Source organism: Pinus tabuliformis, chromosome 3_2, assembly GCF_031772625.1.
Source record: "Pinus tabuliformis cultivar Carrire ecotype Pingquan chromosome 3_2, CPIR1, whole genome shotgun sequence".
NCBI lineage: Eukaryota > Viridiplantae > Streptophyta > Pinopsida > Pinales > Pinaceae > Pinus > Pinus tabuliformis.
The window spans coordinates 902,030,089-902,053,104 of record NC_142302.1 but is presented as its reverse complement, the minus strand read 5'-3'; the positions used below and the strand labels follow the sequence as shown (position 1 = coordinate 902,053,104).

The following is a 23,016-nucleotide window of genomic DNA, read 5'->3' as shown; positions in this document are numbered from 1 at the left end:
CATAAGATGACAACTAGTTACAAAGTCCTTTACTTTTCTCATTTGTATTGATCTGATGATCTCAACATTTATGAGAGGCATACACCGCTAATCTGAACAATGGGCATCTTGCTTCCTTTACCATAAATAATTGGCAACAAAAAATCCTTCACTTTTCTTTACTTTTCTCATTTGTATTCATCTTATGATCTCCACTAGGTATGGATTAGAGCAATTTGTATAAAATTGCTACAAAGTCTTGTACTTTCCTCATCTCTATTCATCTCCTTCACTTTTTTTTACTTTTCTCATTTGTATTCATCCTATGATCTCAATTGGTATGGAATTGCTGCAAGGGCTTATACTTTTCTCATATCTATTCATCTTATGATCTCAAATCGTATCACCCTCACAAAATTAATTGTTTCATCAAATCGGTATCACCCTCACAAAATTAATTGTTTCATCAAATCGGGTAGTATGACTATTCTATGAAATTGGTATCACTGAAATACATGCCACGCAACTGGGTTTTCCTCTCACTGAGACTCAGTTGTTTGGACGACTTTAAAACAAGTGAGCTCTCTGGAATCCCCTCAGTGCAGTGGTTTTCTAGGAGGATTGACAACTAAAGCGAATTGTCCAAGTTTGTACAATTTAGGTGTGCTGCTATAAAATGCAGAACAAATAGTGAATCAATGGGGACATGAAAGAAATGCCGATGTTGTAAAACACATTTTGTGTTTGAAACATCTAACTGCAACTTGAAAATCTCTGGGTGATCTTCTTTCACCATAATTCTGTACTCTTCCGTGACCTGGCCCTGTCTCACCTTGCTGACTTCAGTGTCTGTCACTGTTCTCCACGGCAACATTGTTACATTTACTTTCTTATCATCCTCGGCCATGCTGAATAGTTGGTATCCTTGAAATTGATTCAGACTGGCACGATCAATAGGTTGGAAAATTCGTTGATCTTGCAGAAAATTCTGATACGAGCTTTGCAAAAGATGAAGATTCATCTTCAAGAAGTTTAGCTGGGGAGTCGTATTCAACAATTTTTCCTGGAAACATGAGGGTTTAGATAGTCCTAACTGAAGCCATTAAAAACAATCCATGAAGCATTGACAGAATTTACAACGACTCCAAAGAGAGAACAAACATACGCACCTTCATTAAGTACCAACACCTTATCACTATCTATTACTGTGGGAATTCTGTGGGCTATAGTGATCACTGTACATCCATGAGACTCTGATTGTATTATTTGTTGGATAATGGTGTCAGTTGCAGTATCCACAGAGGCTGTGGCCTCATCCATTACTAAAATGCGGCTGTGCTTTAACAAGGCACGTCCTAAACAAAGAAGCTGGCGTTGGCCCACACTCCAATTCTCTCCATTTTCTGTCACTGAATTGAAAATCACTTTCTAACAAAATTATTCAAGTACACATCCATACATGTATGATAAAAGGGAAGAAACATACAGAAACTGATTAAGTTGTCAAGCCATAACTGATAAAAGGGAAGAAGCATGTAGAAACTAACCTAATGTATCAAGCTTCTCTCTACGAGAGCACAAGGCTTGTCCAATCTGACATTTGTTCAAAGCCTAGAAAATCCAAAAGAACAGTTGTTGTCAGTTCATTTTTCTGTTAGAATTGTGACAATAGCTTCATCATATCTTATAATCAGATTGGATGCCAAATAGATACGTGGATAATTTAGAATAAGCCAAACTAGTTCAATGCTATCTGCTCGCCTTAAGGAATTAGAGTTCTGTAAGTGGTGGTCAAACACATTTTTTTTAAATTAGAGAAAATTATATTGATACAAAATAGCTTTCCGTGGACAAAAATATTGACCACAGCACATGGCAACCAGCTAAGAAACATCTTTAAAACCGTTGATCATTCCAGTTAAGTAATACAAACAGGGGGGAGGTCATTGAACCTCTGAAATGGAAAAATAAAACTGAGATAAAACCAGTCTAGTGTGAGACTTCAATGTTTTCCAGAGGCGATCTAGATTCAAATTTCTCTATATTTGAAGTCTAGATAGATCGCCTCTGGAAAGTGCCCCAAGATGTTGAGTCTACTCAATTCAAGTGCCCCAAAGTTTTATAGAATGCTGAATCCATTTGTTTCATTTACAAATACAATTTAAAGGACAAAACATTGTGATTTTACTAAAAAATCATGTAGCCAAATTCCAATGATAAAAACCCAAAAGTCATTCTTACACCCATAATAGGTGCTAAATGCTTATTACTTAAAAGCAAAATTTGGAATAATCTTGACACTTTCTCAATAAATACTCAAAGAATTGCAAATATAGAAAAGGTGTCAAGATTATTCCAAATTTTGAGGCACTTAACCATTGTTCCAAATTTTGAGGCACTTGAATTTAGTAGACTCAATGAAATAAAACTACATTTTTCCTGATTTCTAATTAGATTTCAAACAAAATTTAACCAAACAAGACACTAGAAAAAGGTAAAAAAAAAATTAACCTCTTTAAACTAAACTACTACTGGCCTCTTTAAACTAAAATACTACTGCCCTATTAAGAGGTGGAATGCTGTTCACGCTCTGCTCAGACATTCCTTGGTTGGACTGAAGACATTCCTTGGTTGGACTGACCAACCTTGATGATCAGACATTCCTTGGTGGGACTGAACAACCTTGATGATTCAATTGTGGAACAAACAATCGCTAGACTTAACCACCTTGATGGGCCAACTTTGGAACAAACAATGGTGCCCTTAGGGTGCACCAACCCCTTTGAGAAATGGATCACATGATGTGAGACACTGCTGTTTACGCTGTGAATATATCACCCAGCCCAACTTAATGGCGTTGTTTAATTCTTTAATGTTTTGGCTGGTTTAGCAGAAATCTCGCCCTATAATTTTGGATGAGATTGTGATCCTTGATTGTTTAAAATGTGTTTTTGACTACATAAATGAATTCAACACCTAGAAAAACCCCTAAAACAATTGGATTATACAGACTACACAGCTCAGACTTGTGATTTTAACAAATGTCTACTAGATTTTGGGAAAATTTTGACTAAAAAATGTTCCCGAAAAAAACCAAAACATAAAAGAGTTAGACTATGACCAACTTAACAGCCTTGATGGCTTAACCGTGGAACAAACAATGGCCCGATTTAAAGGCTTTGACACCCAACTGCCAAACACACAATGTGCTCTTTACAGAGAAGCGCCAACACCTTTGACAAAGGACCACATAATGTAAGAGATGATGCTGTTTGCACTGTGACTTGAAGGCCTTGATGACTCAACTGCAGAACAAACAATGGTCCAACTCAACCACCTTGATGGGTCAACCACAAAACAAACAAGGCCCCCCTTACAGAGGTGTGCCTACCCCTTTGAACAAAAAACCACATCATATAAAAGGAAAAGGAATAGAACATGGTGTCTTGGGTTACTAGCTTGAGTGGTTGGGAGCACAGTTTGTTCTCCCATCCACTTTGGATCAATTCCAAGGGACATGTTTGGCCCGTTGAGATAAGGCTCGAAGAGTAGGCACCCCTTGGGTGGTCGGGAAGTCTTAGCTCTTGCTAGGTCATAAGTTATTGGTATATCTGGCTTGAGGGATGTTGGTTATACTCTTAACGTTATAGTGGCAGCTGGAAGGTTTGATGCCTTGCCCAGGTTACTCTAACAAGTTATTGATTCACTATGGTAAAGAGAAAAAAAAAATAAAACCTGGTGAGAGCTAGAACAGTGACCTGCCTTCACCGACCCCGGTCCCCGGTTGCCTCTTGTGGCTAGCTTATATAGATCTGATCTCATTTAAAAGTGAAATGTTTCACAGTCTTGCAAAATAATAAGTTATATTTCTAATAACCTCTTACATACCATGGACATCAAAACTGACTGTTTTTAAGAGGACTTACCTCCCAGATTTCAGTGTCGGAATGTTCTTCAAGTGGGTCCATATTGCTTCGTATAGTTCCTTCAAATAGTATTGGGTCCTGCGGGATAATGCTTAGTTTGGACCTTAAATCATGGAGTCCAATCTTTGAGATGTCAACTCCATCAATGGCAATTCTCCCTCCTGTCGGTTCTACAATACGAAATAGTACTTGAAGAAGTGTGGATTTTCCACTACCAGTCCGTCCAACTATCCCAATCCTCTCCCCTCCAGGAAATTCGCATGTGATACCTTTCAATACAAATGGCAGGTGTGGTCCATATCGAACCTAATCAAATCCACATGATAACGTCAAATGCACAGTCCCATGATAAAGTCAAATTCTCAGTAGCATAAGGTTTGAAATATATCATCCAGATTGGTTTTGTTGCACACACCTCCAGGTTCTGAAGCACTATTGTGCCCCTTGATGGCCAATTGTGATTTGGCCTTGAAGAATCAATCAGCAATGGCGCTTCGCTTGGTATATTAGAATACTGCATTATCCTCTCCACGGAAATCATTTTGTTTTCCACATTACACAGATTCCATATGACCCAAGCTTGTACTACATTCAAATTCAATCCATATGTTACCGCCAAGCCAGCAAGACCTGCACACAACGAAGTAGGAGAAACTTTCTGAACACACTGGCATACCCTCATTGCCTTACGTAACAACTAGGTGAAGATTAAGCTTTCCAGGAATAGCTCTTACTTGGATCAAATGTGCCATTTGGCAAGCTCACAAGAAATATTAAAGCAGCGAGAAACACAAGATTGGACAGAAAATTCAGTCGAAGACAGAGCCACTCCATTGCTCCATTGTTGTGAAATGAGAGCTTTGAGTAATAATCATTCAAGCAAAGATTGGTGTTCATGAAACGAGTTTCTTGATTGAAACTTCTTATTATGGCAGCTCCTGTAAGAGACTCCGCAAAATGGTGTATGATAGGAGCTTTTCTAATGCCCACCAATCTAGCCAGCTCCCTAGCAGATGAGATGTAATAATGTTGCAGAGCAGTAACACATAAAAAATACCATTGTAATCAAATATCAAAAGAGGGCTATCCCCTTGAAAAGTAAAAAGGCTATAGATTAAAAATAAAAAACTGCAACTATGATTTGCAAAATTTCATGGAGCAGAGTTTCTCACTTGATACCAAAGGGAAATTGCAGTGACTGGTATAAGGACAATTAAAACTTGCCAAGCAACCAGAGAGATGATTGTTGCAATTCCTAAAAGTTGAATAACTGCAAATGCTAACCCTCCCAATCTGTAAGGGATGTCTGTGTCCACTGTACTCTGATCTGTCGATGCCTGTGGATAGAGAAGGGCAATTTCATTCAGCAGGAACAATCATTTTTACATGCTACTGTTTCACATCAATTATTCTACCAATCTCGGTTATTGCCTTAAAGTGTGATCAATCTAAGAACTTAAAAATCTGTAATCTATATCAATTCTAAATTGATGTTGATGTTTATAGTTTGCACTCATAATTGTTGTTTAAATGAACAATACAAAGGCATCACAAGCAAATTAATTTTTCTTATGTTATGTTTTTCTTGTGAAACATTTTTCAAGCTCGTTGAATACAAACATGTACTAACCCGATTCAAGATGCGTCCAGTTGGAGTTGAATCAAAGAAGGACATTGGTGCATGGAAGATGCATGTAAGCATGGCTGTGAAAAGTCTCTATGCAGTCTCAAGTGCAGCAATTGATAGAAGCAAAGACCTTACCAATACACACATGGAACTCCCTACAGCAAGTACTATGTACACAAGAATGAGAACTTTATTGCTGACAGTGGACTTCTGGTCTTGGGTTGGAGGGGTAGCCCAAGCAATCCAGCAATTGCTACCGATTTGCAGCACTTGGAACAGTATGTGTGCTGCCAATATGATAGGAACCAAGGCACCCTTATATGCCGCAGTTATGAAAGAAGAGTAGACTTGCATTTTGACCTTCCCAGTTTCTCTTTCTTCTTCCTTTATAATCTGTTCAAATCTGTTTTCATTGATTCTCGGTGCTTTGTCCTCTGCGATCTCATTTTGATATAGTTTCTTAGATTCAGAGTCCAAGCCATTGCAGAATCTACTTCCGCTAATGCCTGTTTGTGGCACTATCCTCCTAGCTGAAATCTGTGCTGCATCAATTGCATTCAAAGCCTGCTGGTGAGCACCAACGAGTGTTAAAAATCCTGTGCCACCGAGTATATCTTCATTCTCCCCAACTTGAACTATATCTCCATCTTGCATAACCTGCCAAGTTGTCCAAAATATCCCTAAGACTTTATCGTGATACTTGCAATTTCCTATTCAAAGTGAGTCATTTGTTCTGTAAATAGAGGTTACAAATTTGAAAGTATAGAAAGCAGGCTCACCAGTATAACGTCAGATGCAGATAAAAATTCCACTTGATGTGTGACATATACCACTGTCTTTGATGCCAGAACTCCAAGCAGGCACTCCTGTTATATTATATGGTCAGTTAAGGAGGCATTGGACTATACATTCAAATAAAAGTTCACTTTGACAGTCTACAAATTCATTAAATCTTTCTAAATTGGAGATGGAAAGAAGCAGTACTTTAAAGAGCTGAGTCCCTGTATGTGCATCAACAGCGCTAAAAGGGTCATCGAGAAGATAGATATCTGCATCCTGGTAGATTGCTCGAGCAAGCTGCAGTCTTTGCTTTTGTCCACCACTCAAATTGATGCCTCTTTCACCAATCTCTGTTTGATCCCCATGAGAAAACAATTCTAGGTCTTTCTTGAGAACACATGCTTCAAGTACACCTTCATACCTGGTTTTATTCATCTTGTTCCCGAATAAGATGTTATCTTCAATTTTCCCACTTTGAATCCATGGAGACTGTGGAACATAAGCTATGGTACCACTGACCTTCACAGTGCCTGATAGCTTGGGTATTTCTCCCAAAATACTTGACAACAAGCTCGATTTTCCAGAACCGACTGATCCACAGACTGCAATTTTCATTCCTTTTCTTAGCTGCAAATTTATTCCCTTTAACGTTAATCTATTGGAGGTTGGATCCCATGAAAATTTTCCATCTTTGATCTCAATTGCAACGTCTACTGAGTCCCTAGGTAGATTCTCTACTGCATTGCATTGCAGCTCTTCTTCCTGAACAAAAGTAGCTATTCGGTTTAATGACACTTTACATTGAGCAATCATGGAAACCAGTTCCGGAAGATTATATATAGGTTCCTGAAGGATTTGGAAAGTTGCTAAGGCAGAAAGCACTTTACCTGCAGTCAATGGAACCCCCATTAGCAAGCAGGTACCAAATGTAATAGCAGACACGAAGGTTGGTGCTGCCCAAAAAAGAAAAGTGACTGCAGAGGAGGTATACAGATATGTTCGTAGATAGCCCTGTTCAACCCTTCTCAGCTCTTGGAGCCTACGTAGATATATGGTTTCCCAAGCTTGCAGTTTCAGTAACCTCATGCTCTTTAAAATCTCCGAGGTAGCCTTCATGCGTCTATCTTTCGCCTCCATTATCTTACCCTGATATTTCTCTTGTAGTTTAGCAAAAGGTGTATTGCCCACCATGACTCCAACTGTGGCTACAAGCCCTGCAATAGACGCCATGCCAAGATTCTTGTATAGAATTACTAATGCAAGGAGGACTTGTAGAGGGAGAAGCCAGATATCATGCATGTACCAGGCAAAAGTTCCAATGCGTTCCACATCCACACTCATATAATTTATGATTTCACCAACAGTATGCTTCTGTCTAGATCTGTTAGACAGACGCAAGCCCTTTCTGTATACAAGAGCTGTGAGGCCTGATCTAACCCGCATCCCAAGCTGCTGGGCTCCAAAATACCATTGTCTCTGGGCCAATGACTCAATCATCTTTGCACCAAAGAAAACAGAGGCCAGCACATAGCCTTCATAGGAAAAATGCTCTGTTCCTCCCAAGTACTCTACGAACAAGTTTATCAGATATGGACCTATATATGTTGCACAGCTAAATATGGCTGCAAACAAAGCATTGATTATCATTCCCTTCCAAACAGATGACAGAATGGCCTTTAGCATTGATGGGTTCTGTATATTTGTCTCGACCTTTTGGCAGCACCAGTTGGTTTCAAGTACTCGATATGACTCTTCAGCAGTATCCTTGCCTGCAACATTTGGTACGTCATCAACCTCTAAAGTCTTCTTGTATCCCATGGCAAACAAGGGGTTGAGCCAATGGAATGTCATCAGGCTCCAAACATTGGCTCTGGAATATGGAGTCAACTGATTAATATGGCATATCTCATCTTGAGGATTTTGTTCCATGCTGAAATGGCCATTATTAGAAAGCCACTTTGGTTGTGGGGTTTTATTTAGAAGCGGCTGCTGAAGATCATGTGGGTGACAAGAAACAGGGTTCAATCTGCCTCTGAGTGCAATCCAGAACAAAAAGGTACACAGGGGAACAGGCATAAAATCCATACAGAGCTTATATGGAAGAACTTTCACTTGTTTTATCAGCAAAATCACGTCCATGGACAAAAGACTACTCTGGAATAAGAAGGCTAGTATCCACCAGAGACGAAGTATTCTCGGTACCTTTTCATGGTGCATGCAGAGAGAAGCGAGAAGCCATGCAACCGCTCCTGTAATGTTAATATCTGCAACCATGGAGAAGAAATGGATTCGAACCCGGGACCAATCATGCATCAAACTCCATACCCCATTCGCAGCATAACCCATGAAAAGAAGCAGGCAGCAAGTCAAGGTTAATCGACACAAAACCCTTGACTGTATTTTTCCTCTCTCCGGGAGTTCTCTATTCATAGACTCTGGACATGCAATGTCACAGTTTCGATCCACGAAAAAAAATCTGTTCCAGATGAATCTGAGTATGAACAAGGCAATGAAAAACAGATGAAGAATACCAGCAACAATATGTAGCTCCATAGCTTCGTTCTCCATGACTGCAATCGTGGTTGGAAATTTAGATCACTGTTATTGTTGCACTAGCTCGCAAACCTTCGAAAGCTTAGAATCATTCTGTAAAATATATACAGTAGTTTCAGATGAAATCCATCAAAATTTAAAATCATTGCGTAAAAATACAGTGAAATCCCTGATGAATATAACATTGAGAGAGATATATTTCAATATATATATTTCAACCATGCCTGCGAGTTTTTAGGAGAATATATAGGATTGAACAAGGCTTATCCAGATCGTTATTACGTGGGTGACATGCATGAAAAATAAACATACGAGTCCATAACAATCTGGATGTTACCAAAAAAAACAGGAATGCATGCTCTCAGAATTTTTGTTTAAGAGGAGAGAGTCCTAGAAACTATTATCTATCTTTGGAGGAGGTGATGTGAAAGGATATATATCCATTCGTATAATGTCCATTGGATTTATTTCAAACATAATATTTCTTATATCAAATATATAAGAAGAAGAGGTGATGAACAAGAATATATATGAGATTTATCTCTGACATAACCTTATATAAAAATTAAAAAATTATACAAATGAAGAGGAGGTAATGAATATGAGATTTATTTCGGACATAACCTTCTTTATATAAATTATATAAATGAAAAGGAGGTGATTGTTATTTTTTATATAAATGAAAAGGAGGTGATGAGCCAGAATATATATATCTACTAATATAAGATTTTGAAATAATGTTAATTAGGTTTATTATAACTTTTTTTTATATATGTATATGAATTGTTTAATTATTATAAAATTTTAAGATAATATTATGGAGATTAGTTTGGATGGTTAGTCGGTATAGGAATGATTCTTATCTTTATCTTCTCATCTAAATTTTAACTTATATCAAATACATACATATAATTCTAAAATACAAAATATTTTACAATTTCAATCTCAATAGAATGTATATCAATTATAAGAAATCACACGAAGAAAACCTTTGTAGGTGCGTTTACTAAGCTATTAATTAAACTTGTAAAGAGATCAAAATAAAATAAATTCCTCAGCAGCACACTGATCAGGGATTTGATTTAAACCTGAAAAGACCTACCAGTATTGAAAGGTGGCAGTGTCAGCTTCATCTGAATCAAAAGACCACGAGTTGTTGCTGGTGAAGCCTGCAAGTGCTGAAACTGAAAAAGAACCCTGAATTAATTAGTTCTATTCTTGTATCTAAAGAAATCTGACCAAATTCTGGATAAACAAAAGGATGGGTAAATCAGAGAACACGTTACCATAAGGATAAGAAAGCTGACATTGCTCAAGATTGGCTGTCTCTCAGAAGTGGCGGCCATGACTCATCGTTCTCAACCTTTATCACCAACCAGCAGACAAAACCTTTATCTCCATGACCTATTTGCATGATGAAGACAAAATCTATTCACTATTGCACGGTACTCAGGGCCTCTGTGCTTCCTCCAGCACAGTGGGAACACATTCCACTACTCTTTATAGCCCATTGTCGATGCTTTAATTTTTAAAATGCAGAGTGGCGTGTGGGAATCGGACTGGGGACTGTGGCCTAAGTATGTCGACCGAGTGTCGAACACGGCCAGCTGAGCTGTGAGTTTTATGACAGGGAATTTCCAGAAAAAGGCCAAAATAAGGCCAAATTCATCGACATCATGAGCACATTGCAAAAGAAAATGGCCTCATCTTGAAAACTGCGCTGGAATCACGAGGGCACCACAAAATCTCCTTTATATATGTCAAATTAAATGGGACTGGTCAATTATCTCGCTGGTGGTTATAATTGTTCCGTGTTCCTTTCTGATCGGCTCTTCTGGAATGGTTCAGTTTGAAGTCGTCAATTGCGTGGTCCTCTGTAACGGCGACCTTGATGCGAAATGAGGTACTTGCAATGCCATGAGGCATTAAATAACAGATGCATTGGAATATACACCTGTTGTTTTGGAGTGGCAGGCTAAGTTGGTGATGTTTTTTTTGCCTTTTTTTTCCAATAACCCTGGAGTCCCCCAAAGGGGTCGGACACCTAGTCGACTCAATACGAGGGGTCTGATCTGGATGGACTCCAGGAGAGTTGAAACCACACTTCATGATAGATGCCAAAGATTTGGCCGGACTTCAACTTACCAGGTTACCCATGGGAATTAAGTTGGTGATAAGGTTTTTATTTATTTATTTTTACAATAAGATAAACCATTTATATTTTTTAATTTTTAATTTTATGGGATTAAAATAAAATTGGTTTATTTATGTTGGGAATTAAAAAGGGTTTAGTTTAAAAAATATAATTGTTTATGAGAAAAGGTTTAAGCCGAAAATCATATCAAAATTCATATTGTCTTTATGAATTTAGATGTGATTTTTTCTTCTCATAAATTTGTTATGGATCACACAAATTTTAATTCAACAATATAATTGTTGTAGGGGAGATTGAGATTTTTTTGTTATTTAAAATGTATTTTTAAATACATAAATAAATTTAACACCTTGATAAACTCGGAACACTTGAATTTTACAAATTAAATAACTTAAACTTATTATCCTCAATAATCTCTACCCAAATTTAACAAAATTAATAAAAAAAATGTCAAAAAAAACATTTTATTTATTGACTAAATAATATGACTTCACTTAAACTAATATAAATTTATCTCAAGTCCCCATTTATTAAATATTAAAAAAACAATTTTCTAAACTATAAATTCTATTTTATGTATTAATTTTCATATTTAATAATAAACAAAGAATATATATATTATTTAATAAATTTAAGTTTACAATAAATTTACATTAATTTATTTTTTCACATACTATATATATATATATATAATTATTTTTTATTTAATTATTTCTAAAAAAAATATTTAACTATTTTCAATGTAAAAATAAATTTTACTTTATATTTTAATTATTTAATATTATAATTCAATTTTTTTAATAATCTCTTTTAATTATTTATTAATGGCACATTCTATGGTCTTTATTAAACTTTTTAAAAATTAATTTTTTATTTTTCAAAAGAATATCTTAAATAATGTGGTTTTAGTACTTTTAATTTTATTTAATTCATATTCATATAAATTAACAAGTGCTACGTAGTAGTTAGTACGGGTCACTTAGTTAAAATATAGCTAATTGGAGTACGAATTAATAACATGATGTGAGATGATCAATTAAAGCCTTCATGAAAAAATAGAAATGAAAGTGAAAATGTAGTGCTAAAATGTTGCTTTTTGGTGAGCACCCTACATCATTGGTTGTAATGAAGCTTTATAATTTTTTATTTTTTTTGGTTGTTTGGTTCAAATTGATATGGAGAAACTTTGTTTCAACTCAATGGGATTGTTTTGCACAACCAATTGTCTCTTACAAAGTTCATGGGAATTAAACATGATTGATATAGAGTTGAATGCAATTGTGTTTGTGGTAGTGAAGGCATGAGAATATGCAACAAAACTTTTATTGTTATCACTCAAATGACGTCTCTTTCTTTTGCACAACAAAGAGTTGAGATGATCTATAATTTGTGATTTAGTATTAAATTATTTTTAAAAATAAAATTGTAAAGACATGTTAATTGATATTTATGAATAATTAGTAATAATAATTGTATAAATAAAATGCATTATTAGCCCTTTCCAATTTTTTTTCTAAATATTATAGGTTTGTTTATGATTTGTGATTTAGTACAGTCACTTTGAATAAAACCAGGAATAAAGTATGGCTTTAACAAAATTCACACATTAACTTTTTGCATGGTAAGTGAGACCAATATTATGTGTTTGATTCGAGGAAAGAAGATAAAACAAATTTAACAAACCAATTGAAAGAGATGAGAAATTGAACACTAACCTCCCAATAAATGTCGAACAATCTTGAGCTACTTGAAAGTGGGATCCTGATAATATCCCACTGGAGTTTCAAATCCTTTGACCCTAGAGAACAATAGACATTAATCACAAGCACGTTATTAAAAAAACAAAATCTTCTTGAATTTAAGAAGATTAATTTCTTGCACATGACGTGCATGATGTAATGGCTGGGGCAGATGGCTTTCACACCCCCCAGTCAAGTTCGAATCCTGCGGAGGTTGTAAAAATTCGAAAATGAGAGGGTCCTACCGAAGCTTACAAAAAAAAAAAAAAGATTAATTTCTTGAATTCATGTAGTTCAATTTCTAGTTAAAAGACCAATTTCTTGATTTTTTGATATTTGGATGCAAAAATTATAAAAGCTATGTTTAAATAAAATAAATTTAACAAAGTTAAGGAAAAAAATATCCTAAAAATTAATAACTGTACATCAATAAAACTTTCTTAATAAAAAATGCTCACAAATTTCTAAAAACCAATAACTGATTATCATAATAGCTATCAATTATAAAAACTATTTGTAAAGAAGAAATTTTTTTCTGATTAATGTAATTGGAATTGAAAATAGAGAAAAAAAAAAAACTAGAAAAAGAATATATATATATAGAATTAAAAAATAAGAAAACTAAAAAAAATGACTAGGAAAATGTTTTTTAATTATTTTTTCCTCTTTAAAATTTGTCATCTTAGAAAAAAAGACAAAAAAAATATAAGTCAAATGAAAAAGTAATAAACTATTTTTTTTTTAAAATAATAATTATTTTTTCTTTAAAATTTGTCACCTTAAATTATTCAAAAAAAAAGAAGTTAAATAAAAAACAAAAAAATTAAAAACAAAAAAATAATAACTAATAGAAATGGAAGTTACTAAACAACCCATAATAAGACCTCAAGCAATCACTTTAGAAAATAAGTAAATTTTAATAAAATAACAAAAATAACAAAAAATGAATTCCTAATGTTAAACTATGGATACCTGACATAAATTTTTGGTCAAAGACAAACCTGGATGTGTCCCATGCTGCGGCAGGTATAATAATAGCCAATTTTAAGTTTAATAATTGATAAATTTACTTATAGAAAGAAGTTATAATTAACTATTGGCCAATTATATAAAAAAAATATTTAATTTAGATTAATTTAAAAATATATTCTAGGAAAGTGATATATTTAGATTTATTTAGGTGTTTAAGAAAAAATAGTATTCATGTGTGTTAAGTTTATATGGAGTATATTGTTGTAATGGTTTCAAGTTTGGTTGACTAATCTTGTGAAAATTTTAAGATTTATGTGGAATACCATCAATTTATTTTGGGTGAGTCACTTTTAAGTTTAAGAGCTAACAAATCTACAATCTTGTTTTTTATTTATTTGTTTCGATGTGGTACTATGTCCATGGAAACGGTCCCAGGTAGATCCACTTGAAAGGATTAGTCCCGTTAGGGAAGCCTAATCCCGAGGGTGAGGTAGATCCACTTGAAAGGACTAGTCGCTTTAGCTAGGCCTAATCCCGAGGATGTTGAGGATAATTGACTTTGTGACCTCTCATAGCGAAGTGCTTATGCCACAGGTACCCAACCAATTGAGCTAAATCTACAGTATTATGAAATAGAAAGAAATTATAATGGATGATTTAGCTATTATAAAAAATAATGTTTAATTTAATAATAAATGAAGATTAATTTTAAAATATATTTTTGACCAAGTGATATATTTAGATTTATTTATGTGGTTGGGAAGAATGATTATTCATGTAAAATATTGTGTTAGGTTTATATTGAGTATCTTATTGTAATGACTTCAAGTCTAGTTGTTGACCAGTGTAGTGAGAATTTTAAGTTTTAGCTTGAGTACCATAAATTTATTTTGGGTGATTGGGAGGAATGATTATTCCCATAAATAACATGTTGAGTTCATATTGAGTATATTAGTTTTAGCTCGAGTACCATCAATTTATTTTGGGTGATTGGGAGGAATGATTATTCCCATAAATAACATGTTGAGTTCATATTGAGTATATTGTTGTAATGACTTCAAGCCTTGTTGTTGACCAACTTTGTGTCTTGAAAATTTTAAGATTTACTTAGAGTACCATTAATTTATTTTGGGTGGTTGGGTTAATTGAACATTCACATAAGTAACATGCTAAACCTTATCAAGTATATTTTTGAAATGAATTGAAGTCTTTTTGTTGACCAACCATGTGGATTGAAAATTTTAAGATTTATTGTGAGTACCATCCTTGAAATGAGGGAAAGTGCTATTAAGTTTTTCCCAATCTTTCCAACCAAATAAAAATCCTTTGGTCAAATCAAAATTCATACAAAACCAATCTAGATCCATCTTAGCTCCGGATCTACCAAGTGCCAAGAGGAATCAAATCTCTTTGCACTCTAAAAAAAATTTACATCTCAAGAGATTTGATCCCTCTTAATGCTTGGTAGATTAAAAATTAAGATTAATCTAAACTAGTTTAATTATTAATTTATATTTTATATTTATTTTTATATAATTTGGTTTAGTCAAAATATTTAGAATACAATACAACATTTCTACTTCACTAAACACCTCTAAATGTATTTAATTAATTAATTATTATTTTTTTCTCTATTTTTTTTTACTTAATTTTTTTTTAATACATAATTTCTTTTATCTATTTTTTGGTAATCTAATTGAATAATAAAATATGTTTTTAAAATTTAAATAATCTTATTTTAATCTATATTTAAAATTTTAGCTTCCCTTGCTTTCGTAAAATTATTTTCCTATAATCTCTTACAAATCACCTAACCCAAATTTAACACATTGGTCTATAAATTCATAATGTTGTGATGACATTTTGTTATAAAATGACATTATTTTGCTGGAAATTCCATCACATTACTTTTACATTATACTCAAAAGATTAATTTTGTTTAATTAACTAAAGATTTATAAAAAGATGAAGGGTCAAATATGTTGGTCAAGCTAATTATTTTAAATTTTATTGGATTAAAATTCACTTAATTTTTTCAATTGAAAATAATTTGTATATTAAATTTTCAATTAATTATTTTTATTTAATTTAAAAAAAATAAATTTTAAAATAAAATAATAAATTTATTTATTTCTTTTTATTTTTTATAATATTTTCAATTATCTTTAAAAAATATCTTATATTTTGATTGGGTCCTTAGACTTTACTTAGTCTTAAAAACAAAACATACCTTATCTTTTACATACATATATCAATGTTTTGAAGAATCCATTTGTTGAAGTGTTTTCAAACTTTCACTCGTTTTCTCATTTTATTTTTTTTGACACAAATAAGAAAAGTTTTTCTATTAAGTCTATGCCCAATCACAACTAAGTACACATAAAATTTACATATTGTTCCAGATGATCAAAGCTTCTAAGAAGAAGGGGAGAATTATCTCGAAATGATCAGAGAGACTTTTGCTACACTCCCTTCGAGTTCCAAAATTTAAACTTCTACTATAGACTCTAAAAAATTGGCCATTTATCAAAATAAATTTACATGGATTTGTCATTTCTTACTGGGGGGGATCAATTGACATTTGGTGTGTAGGAATGTCACGACACTGCTTGTCGTACTTCTTGAGTCCTCATTCTTCCTTTGATCTTGAAGGTCAGCAAGTTGAAAGTGCACCCCATCCAACTCATCCTCCATATGTTGAATTTTGACCTGCTGATTCTGCACTATTTTTGTCAGAGAGAGGATTTGTTGATGTTATTCTGAGACTTCCACATACCAATCCAGACGAGGGTGTAGACATAGATGGTAGTGGTGAGCTAGTGGAGAGATGATACTCATCGAGACCCCTTGAGTGGAGAGATGATACTCAACGAGACCCCTTGAGTGGCTGGGCTTGGAGAAGTGCCAAACTATTCAGTGCAAGTGAGCAAGCGAGTAGAATTCCACTAGGGGGTAGAGTAGGGTGAAATACTAACCAAACAACCATTGCATGATGTCTACTTTTGAGCTAATTCTAATATTTTGAGCATGCTTGAACACAGAGATCAAGAGTGATATATCTTGAAAGTTGCGATTGGGCCTACCGACACCACTAAAAGTGTTGGCTTATGGAGAAGGATGAGCTTCAATGCTTTCCTTTTCCACTGTGGCACACAAATTACACTCGGAACAAAGTCTGCAAGAAGAGGACCACCATGATTTGCCTGTAGATGAAATAAACTAGAGGGAGGATGACTCCCGATGAGAGAACTTTTGGGCCAGCTTGTGGTGAATCCCCAATCCTGCCTTGGCCACTCCAGTGACCACCGTATTTGAGTTCGCTGGACGATTTTTGCAGCCTCAGCATGAGCTAAGCTTGCATGAGTGATTGCATAGAATTCATAAATTCCCATGCTTCCCAGGTAGCCAATGATGCCGAAAACTGGAGGAGGTGACTAGCAATGTCCATTTTGTGGAGTATGATGCTGTGTGAGAGATAATGCAAAGGAATTAAATTAAATCTTGAACTAACTCCTCTATGAATGCACATCATACCTTCAGACAATGCGACTGTCACTTTGAGGGATCTAACACACGATGGGCACCATCTTGATGGCTTCACATGTTTATAGAGAGCAAGGATTATAGGAGATATGTTTCCATATTCATTAGCCAAGGGGAGTGGGTTCTTCCTTCTTCTCAAAGGTTGAGAATTTATCTTTCGTAAGATTTGGCTTTGAGCTTTCTCCCTTTTCGAATTTCGCTTGGTTGTGGTGGAGTAATGTGGGTAATTTTCTTTGATCATGGGATATGCTTCCAATTGAGATTGCCATTGGCCATGAGCTTCCCTTCTTCCAGTTGACAAGCTATATTAGCTTGTTCATCAACTTCCTTATTTTGACTACGGAGAATGTGATGATATGACTTATATGAGAATGATTCTAGGATGTCGGAGATTATACGAACAAGGAGAGAAAGCACATTGTTCATTGGGAGAGATCCTGAGTGGAGGTGTTGAATGATTAATAGAGAGTCTCCCAGTACAACAATAGAAGAGATGCCCAACTCTTTGGCTAGTTGAAGGCCAAGAAGGAGGCCATATATTTTTGTAAGGGTGTTCGTTCTCTGCCCCATGCCCCAAGAAAACTTTGTTTTCGTTTCTCCTTTGGGATTTATGATAATCCCTTTCCCTCGTGCCGCCCATCCATTTTTTTGTTGGTTTAACTACCGAGTACATTCAAAATTGTTCTAAACATATAAGGCCAACATTGTATATTTAAATATCGAAGGAATTTCATAGTTTTGATCTACTTATATTTCCCTTCCCTTAACTTATGTAATATCCCTAAAAAAGCCTCAATGTAAAATCAAACATTTATGAAAATATTATTTTTAAACGTCCATTTATTTTATTGATAAGAGTTACGAATTAGTTACAAAAACTAATTCTTGATATTTGTGAAAACTAAATGAGGATGAAAACAAGAAAGGAAGGCAAACACAAGAGGCTCTTATGTCTTTAAAACCCTAATCTCTGAATTGTGATTATCGCGGGGAGGATTATTTGAATCTAGCTGCCGAAGTAATTTTGACTTCGAAACCTAAATGCAATGGGAAGACATGAATCAAAGAAATCTATTGCATGAAATAAATAAAAATATGGCATTGCTCCTACGTATCAATGTATATTTCCATTGAAGAAACTTGGAAAGAGATACTCCTTCATGTGAAGGACGTCTGGCTGTTGAGATGTTGCTTCATTTGTTGTTTAGTTGTAGTTTTCTGGTTTTTATTGAGAATGTTTGGAGCAGGAAAAATGCAAGTGAGGGAACCAGACATTCTGTCTCGAGAGGATTCAAAGAAAAGAGGCATACTATAATGTATTGGGGATTTCGTTGCGACGACTACATTGGGGCTTCATCCCAAACGGTGTGAAGAAACCTGATTCGAAAAGAGTCCATTTTGGATGGCTTGTGGGTGGTACAACTGAAAAAGATAAGTTAATCTCTTTGAAAGTTTCTTTGTTTATGTGCACATAAAGATATCATCAATAATGTTCATGTTATTTAACGTAAATTCTTTATTTTGGTGTGCAAAGGTATAGTTTGGTTATGTTAATTTCCTTGCAAAGTTCCTATGCATTAAAATATTGTAGGGATATATGTCTTCTTGAAAACCTTTGTTGCTTAGTTTATGCACAGTAAGAGCTAAGTAGCTTTGTCATTGTTTTGAAATAAATTGTTAGCTACCTATACCAATATGTTTCATATTTCATGATTGGCAAAGAAAGTTCCAAATATGCTCTGCTTTGATGATGCAAAGATCCCATATTTCCAAGAGAAGACAATGTGTGTATATAGCTTGATGTTGTCCCAATTTTGATGGATGGTCCAACAGCCTAATATGGATCATGCCATGTTTTGAATTTTCAGTTGTAGAATAGAGAAAGAAGTCTGTCCAAACTATTTAATCTTGGCAGATAAGTAGCTTAGGTAGAGAATTAAGGTTCCCAACTGCTTAATCTGGGACCTTGGAAGCAATAAGGGCAGAATTAGATAGAAAATCAAAAGGAAAAAGCCAAAGAAAAGAAAAGGCAAATAAGGGTCTGCAAGTCCAAGTGCACCCTCCAAGAAGAAACAGAAAAATGCTAGGCAAGTAGATGGGTAGGCAGTTGGGGTTGTAGAAATATCATTCCTTGCAAATAAATGTGTGCTGAAATGTCCACAAAGGAAAATCAATGGTTGAGAAGCTTCTCTTCTCCATCAGGTTGCAGCAAAGCAAGGAAGCATGTCTAACTTCCCAAATTTCCCCTTTCACTCTCATTACTAACATCCCTTCATCTATTGAGATTGGTGAGAAGATCTGAGGTTTTATGGTGGTTCTTGTTCCTTTAAAAGCCACATTTCTTGTGTAAAAATTCTTTTCATTTTGATCTACTCCCTACACTAAATCAGTTTCAAACAAGCTTGATAGTATCTCCCCTCATCCACCCCTCTCATCCATATTAACCCCTAATTTTATTATATAAACCCCCTATGTTACCCTTTCCCTACTATTATAACACCATGGTGTATAAACCCCAAACATGATATAAATATCCCTCCCCTTGGCACTATAGCTAAATAAGTTGTTTAGGGAGACTTCAGTCCACCAGGGGCTGTGGTCAACCCTGTCTTGGGGTTGCTCTAACCTCTGGTTATGAGCAAGAATCTTTCCCCTAAGCCCTCACCTTCCCTCTGCTTACAACGCCAATAGAAAACCCCTTTCCCCTTGCTAAACCCACTCCTAACCTCTTTATCCTAACAAAAACCCTTGGAAAACCCAAAAATCCCGAAAAAACACAGAAAAACCCTTAACCCTAAGGTTCTCCGCCTAAAAGTATTTAATTAAATATTTTAATAGGCCAGCGGGACCCCCCCAACCTGCACGATCCGTCGGAGGGCCCGCCAGCCGTCCGATCCTTGCCGCCCAAGATCTAACGGTGGGCGGTCGTTTTCACTCCCCGACCTGCCGACCTTTAGCGTCCGGGGAAAGTGTTTTTCCGCCCCGTACAAGGGACGCGTGGCAGGTGGTGGGGTTGTTCGGAGCCCCCCTCCCCGATACCACCTTTGCCCAAAGGTGGTGCGGGGAACCCGCTTACCACCATCCCGTTACTGCCTTCCCCTTGCGTCATCAATACGTCAGCATGACGTAGCGCCCTCCCCCGCCCCCGCGCCGTGTGGCCCTCCACGTAACCCTGCCACCTTATCCACCTGCCACCGTGTCCTGCCACCCTGGCCTCCACCTCAGCAGCCACGTCATCCTTCGTACCCTGGCCCGCCATGACGTCATGCTGACATCATCGGCGAAAAAGCGCCAAATACCTATTTTTTCCGAATTTTGTCGTTAAAATCACGTTTTGGGCAGTTTTTATGTCATTTTCGCGTAAAGGAAGAGATAGTCGTTGCAGCTGCCAAAGCGCCTCCAGACCTCCAAATTCAAATTCCAACCGTTCCAATTCATCAATTCAACCTCCAGAGTTCGGCCCGCAGGCTTTTCAAGCGTTTTATCTAGGTATTCACCGTAATTCCTCTGTTTGGCCCATGCATACCATTTCTCTGTAAATTGCCATTAAAATACCTGTTGAATTCCACATAAACTCTGCACCTACTACCTAAAGTAAGCCAAGCTAACCTGCTTGCCCCCAGAACCACAAATTCAGCATTGAAACAGTCAATTCACGAGCCAAAAATTGTGAAATTATCTTTGAGGTGCCTGGCATTGTTCCCTTTTGCCGGGTGCAGACCAACAACATTTTTTCCACCAAAGTAAATCTCACTCACCCTCTGCAATTCACCCCTAGCAATTCACAATCTCTGTGAACCTACCAAGACTGCAGAAGCAAGCCTGTTTTTTCACTATAAAAAAAAAGCATTTCAGACTTTGTCCACAGTTGGCCTATCACTTAAGCTCTTAAAAGCTTTGCAAACCAGTGCACTCATATCACTCAAAATCAAACCATACAATGGCTGCCCCTGCACCCACAGCTCTCAGTGTTGCTCCATTAAATCCACCCAATAAAGACCTGCAGTCTTTATCTCTTGCTGACCAAGACTACCTTATTGAAGACTATGTGGGAAACAGAGATTTTCTGCAGACCTTCAGACAGTTGAGAGAGGACTACCTGATTGGTCATGATACATATGGCATCTGGGAGTCAAACCCGCCATACTATTGTCTCCCCTCTGTAAATGTGTTTCCTGAAATCATTCGCCTATGTGCTGAAAACTATGATGAGCAGCACAGAGCCATCAACACCCCATCTGGGAGGGTCCTTTTCTACATTAATCCTGAGACCATTAACAAAATGATACATTTTGATCAGACAGAGCTGTTGTTCCCATTCTCTATGAACTATCTGCTGGACACTGGTACCAAAATGACCAGTGAGGAGATTCAAAGGGTCACCAGGACATTCATGAGACCTGAGTGCCAGCCTGCAGGGCCACCTCCTTATTTAGATGTCCACTTCACTGAAGTAGGCAGATTACTCCTGGACATGATTGCTTATGTGCAGGGGTACAGCACCAGTGAGCATGTGGATCAAACCATGCTAGTATTGCTGGCTGTTTACAGCCCAGGCCAACCCCCTGCCCGCAAATACAACTTTGCCAAGTTCATTGCTAATAAGATTCATGATTAGCTGAGCAAAGTGGATAGACAGGGTGTCTTCAAGTACTCGGCCTATATTTATCACCTCTTTATGTATTATCAGTCTGAGGCTTTTCCTTGCTATATCAAAAAGCTGGATTATAGAGGGGAAAGAAGGTCTGTTATCTTCTGGACCTCTGTCTACCACAAAGTCACAAACTCACCCTATTCCTATTGTGAGTTTGTTGACCAATTTGTGTATCGAGTATCTTGCCTATTGATGAGGTCCCCTCCTCCCAGGATGTCAACTGAGATACAAAAGGCTCTGCAGCTTTCCAAAAAATGTAAAATAGGTGATTGGTACCTATATGAGGATCACACAGTCATCAGAGTCTATGGCTGTGAGCTCTGTCCTTACAAACTCCCAAAGTATGTGCCCATGAGGATGTTTGCCTTGGAATATTATAGGCAGTTGATACAGTCTGACCTCACCCATTTCCACAGCTCCAGAAAGATGGCCCACCTCAAGTTCAAACACCAATTGGGCCCCTTTATCATGAACAAAAAAGAAGGATGGGAAGATGCTGACCTCATCCTCAAGGACAAATATAAACTATCATATAGTTTTCAGTGGATCCCTTATGACCCTGAGGGCTTCATCACTGCAAGAAGAAACAAATACAGGCTTCTAGGTTATAGGCATTGTCAATACCCACACATTAAAAAATATGCCAACCAACAAGAATGGCAGCAGGGTACTCTAGTTGAAAAGCTAACTGAAGAAGAGATAATGCTAAAGAATATGAAGGAGCTTGAAAAGACCATTGACCTAGACTCTGTGCAGTAGGTACCCGTCAAACGGCCTCACTCAGCAGGAGAAGGGACCTCGGCCACAAGGACTGCACCAGTCATACAGGCACCTTCCACATCAGCACCAGTGACAGACAAAGGCAAAGGGATAATGGGTGCAGAGGAGGAAGCAGTGAAAGAAAAGCCTGCCCCTGTAAATGAGCAGCAAACAGGGCAGCAAATAGAGCCCCAACAAGGGCAGCAAACAGAGCAGCAGCCAGAACAACAGCAAGGGCAAACTGTCCTGCCACAAACTGGGCTGCCAGCAGCTCCAATAATGCAAACACCACCACCTCAAACTGAGCCATTGACTGCCCCAATTTTGCA

The 23,016-nt window shown here is 36.5% G+C and overlaps 2 protein-coding genes across 3 annotated transcripts; both read right to left on the bottom strand.

Moving 5' to 3' along the window:
* Window positions 1-258: 258 nt before the first annotated feature.
* Window positions 259-4,937, bottom strand: LOC149183528 (putative ABC transporter C family member 15). 2 transcript variants are annotated; one of them, XM_089417172.1, is made up of 6 exons: window positions 4,640-4,937; window positions 4,321-4,535; window positions 3,906-4,211; window positions 1,527-1,590; window positions 1,149-1,388; window positions 259-1,042 (listed from the first exon to the last, which is right to left on the bottom strand). In XM_089417172.1, the coding sequence occupies exons 1-6, from the start codon at window positions 4,800-4,802 to the stop codon at window positions 930-932; spliced, it is 1,101 nt and encodes a 366-aa protein (XP_089273298.1). In that variant the 5' UTR covers window positions 4,803-4,937; the 3' UTR covers window positions 259-929. The 2 variants fall into 2 exon arrangements, with proteins under 2 accessions (XP_089273298.1, XP_089273297.1); XM_089417171.1 differs by having other exon boundaries at window positions 4,321-4,563; window positions 4,640-4,797.
* Window positions 4,938-5,077: 140 nt separating this feature from the next.
* LOC149183527 (ABC transporter C family member 5-like) lies at window positions 5,078-10,356 on the bottom strand. The gene is made up of 6 exons (XM_089417170.1): window positions 10,152-10,356; window positions 9,968-10,049; window positions 6,517-8,958; window positions 6,312-6,398; window positions 5,536-6,189; window positions 5,078-5,242 (listed from the first exon to the last, which is right to left on the bottom strand). The coding sequence occupies exons 3-5, from the start codon at window positions 8,878-8,880 to the stop codon at window positions 5,623-5,625; spliced, it is 3,018 nt and encodes a 1,005-aa protein (XP_089273296.1). The 5' UTR covers window positions 8,881-8,958; window positions 9,968-10,049; window positions 10,152-10,356; the 3' UTR covers window positions 5,078-5,242; window positions 5,536-5,622.
* Window positions 10,357-23,016: the final 12,660 nt, after the last annotated feature.

Excerpts from the sequence above, each read along its gene's own strand:
- LOC149183528 (XM_089417172.1), bottom strand. The coding sequence starts at position 4,802 with ATGAACACCAATCTTTGCTTGAATGATTATTACTCAAAGCTCTCATTT. Across the intron at positions 4,212-4,320 it reads TAGTGCTTCAGAACCTGGAG|GTTCGATATGGACCACACCT; the intron begins GTGTGTGCAACA and ends GGATTTGATTAG. Across the intron at positions 1,591-3,905 it reads CCGACACTGAAATCTGGGAG|GCTTTGAACAAATGTCAGAT; the intron begins GTAAGTCCTCTT and ends TGGATTTTCTAG.
- LOC149183527 (XM_089417170.1), bottom strand. The coding sequence starts at position 8,880 with ATGGAGAACGAAGCTATGGAGCTACATATTGTTGCTGGTATTCTTCAT. Across the intron at positions 6,399-6,516 it reads CAGGGACTCAGCTCTTTAAA|GAGTGCCTGCTTGGAGTTCT; the intron begins GTACTGCTTCTT and ends ATAATATAACAG. Across the intron at positions 6,190-6,311 it reads CTGCATCTGACGTTATACTG|GTTATGCAAGATGGAGATAT; the intron begins GTGAGCCTGCTT and ends ACAACTTGGCAG.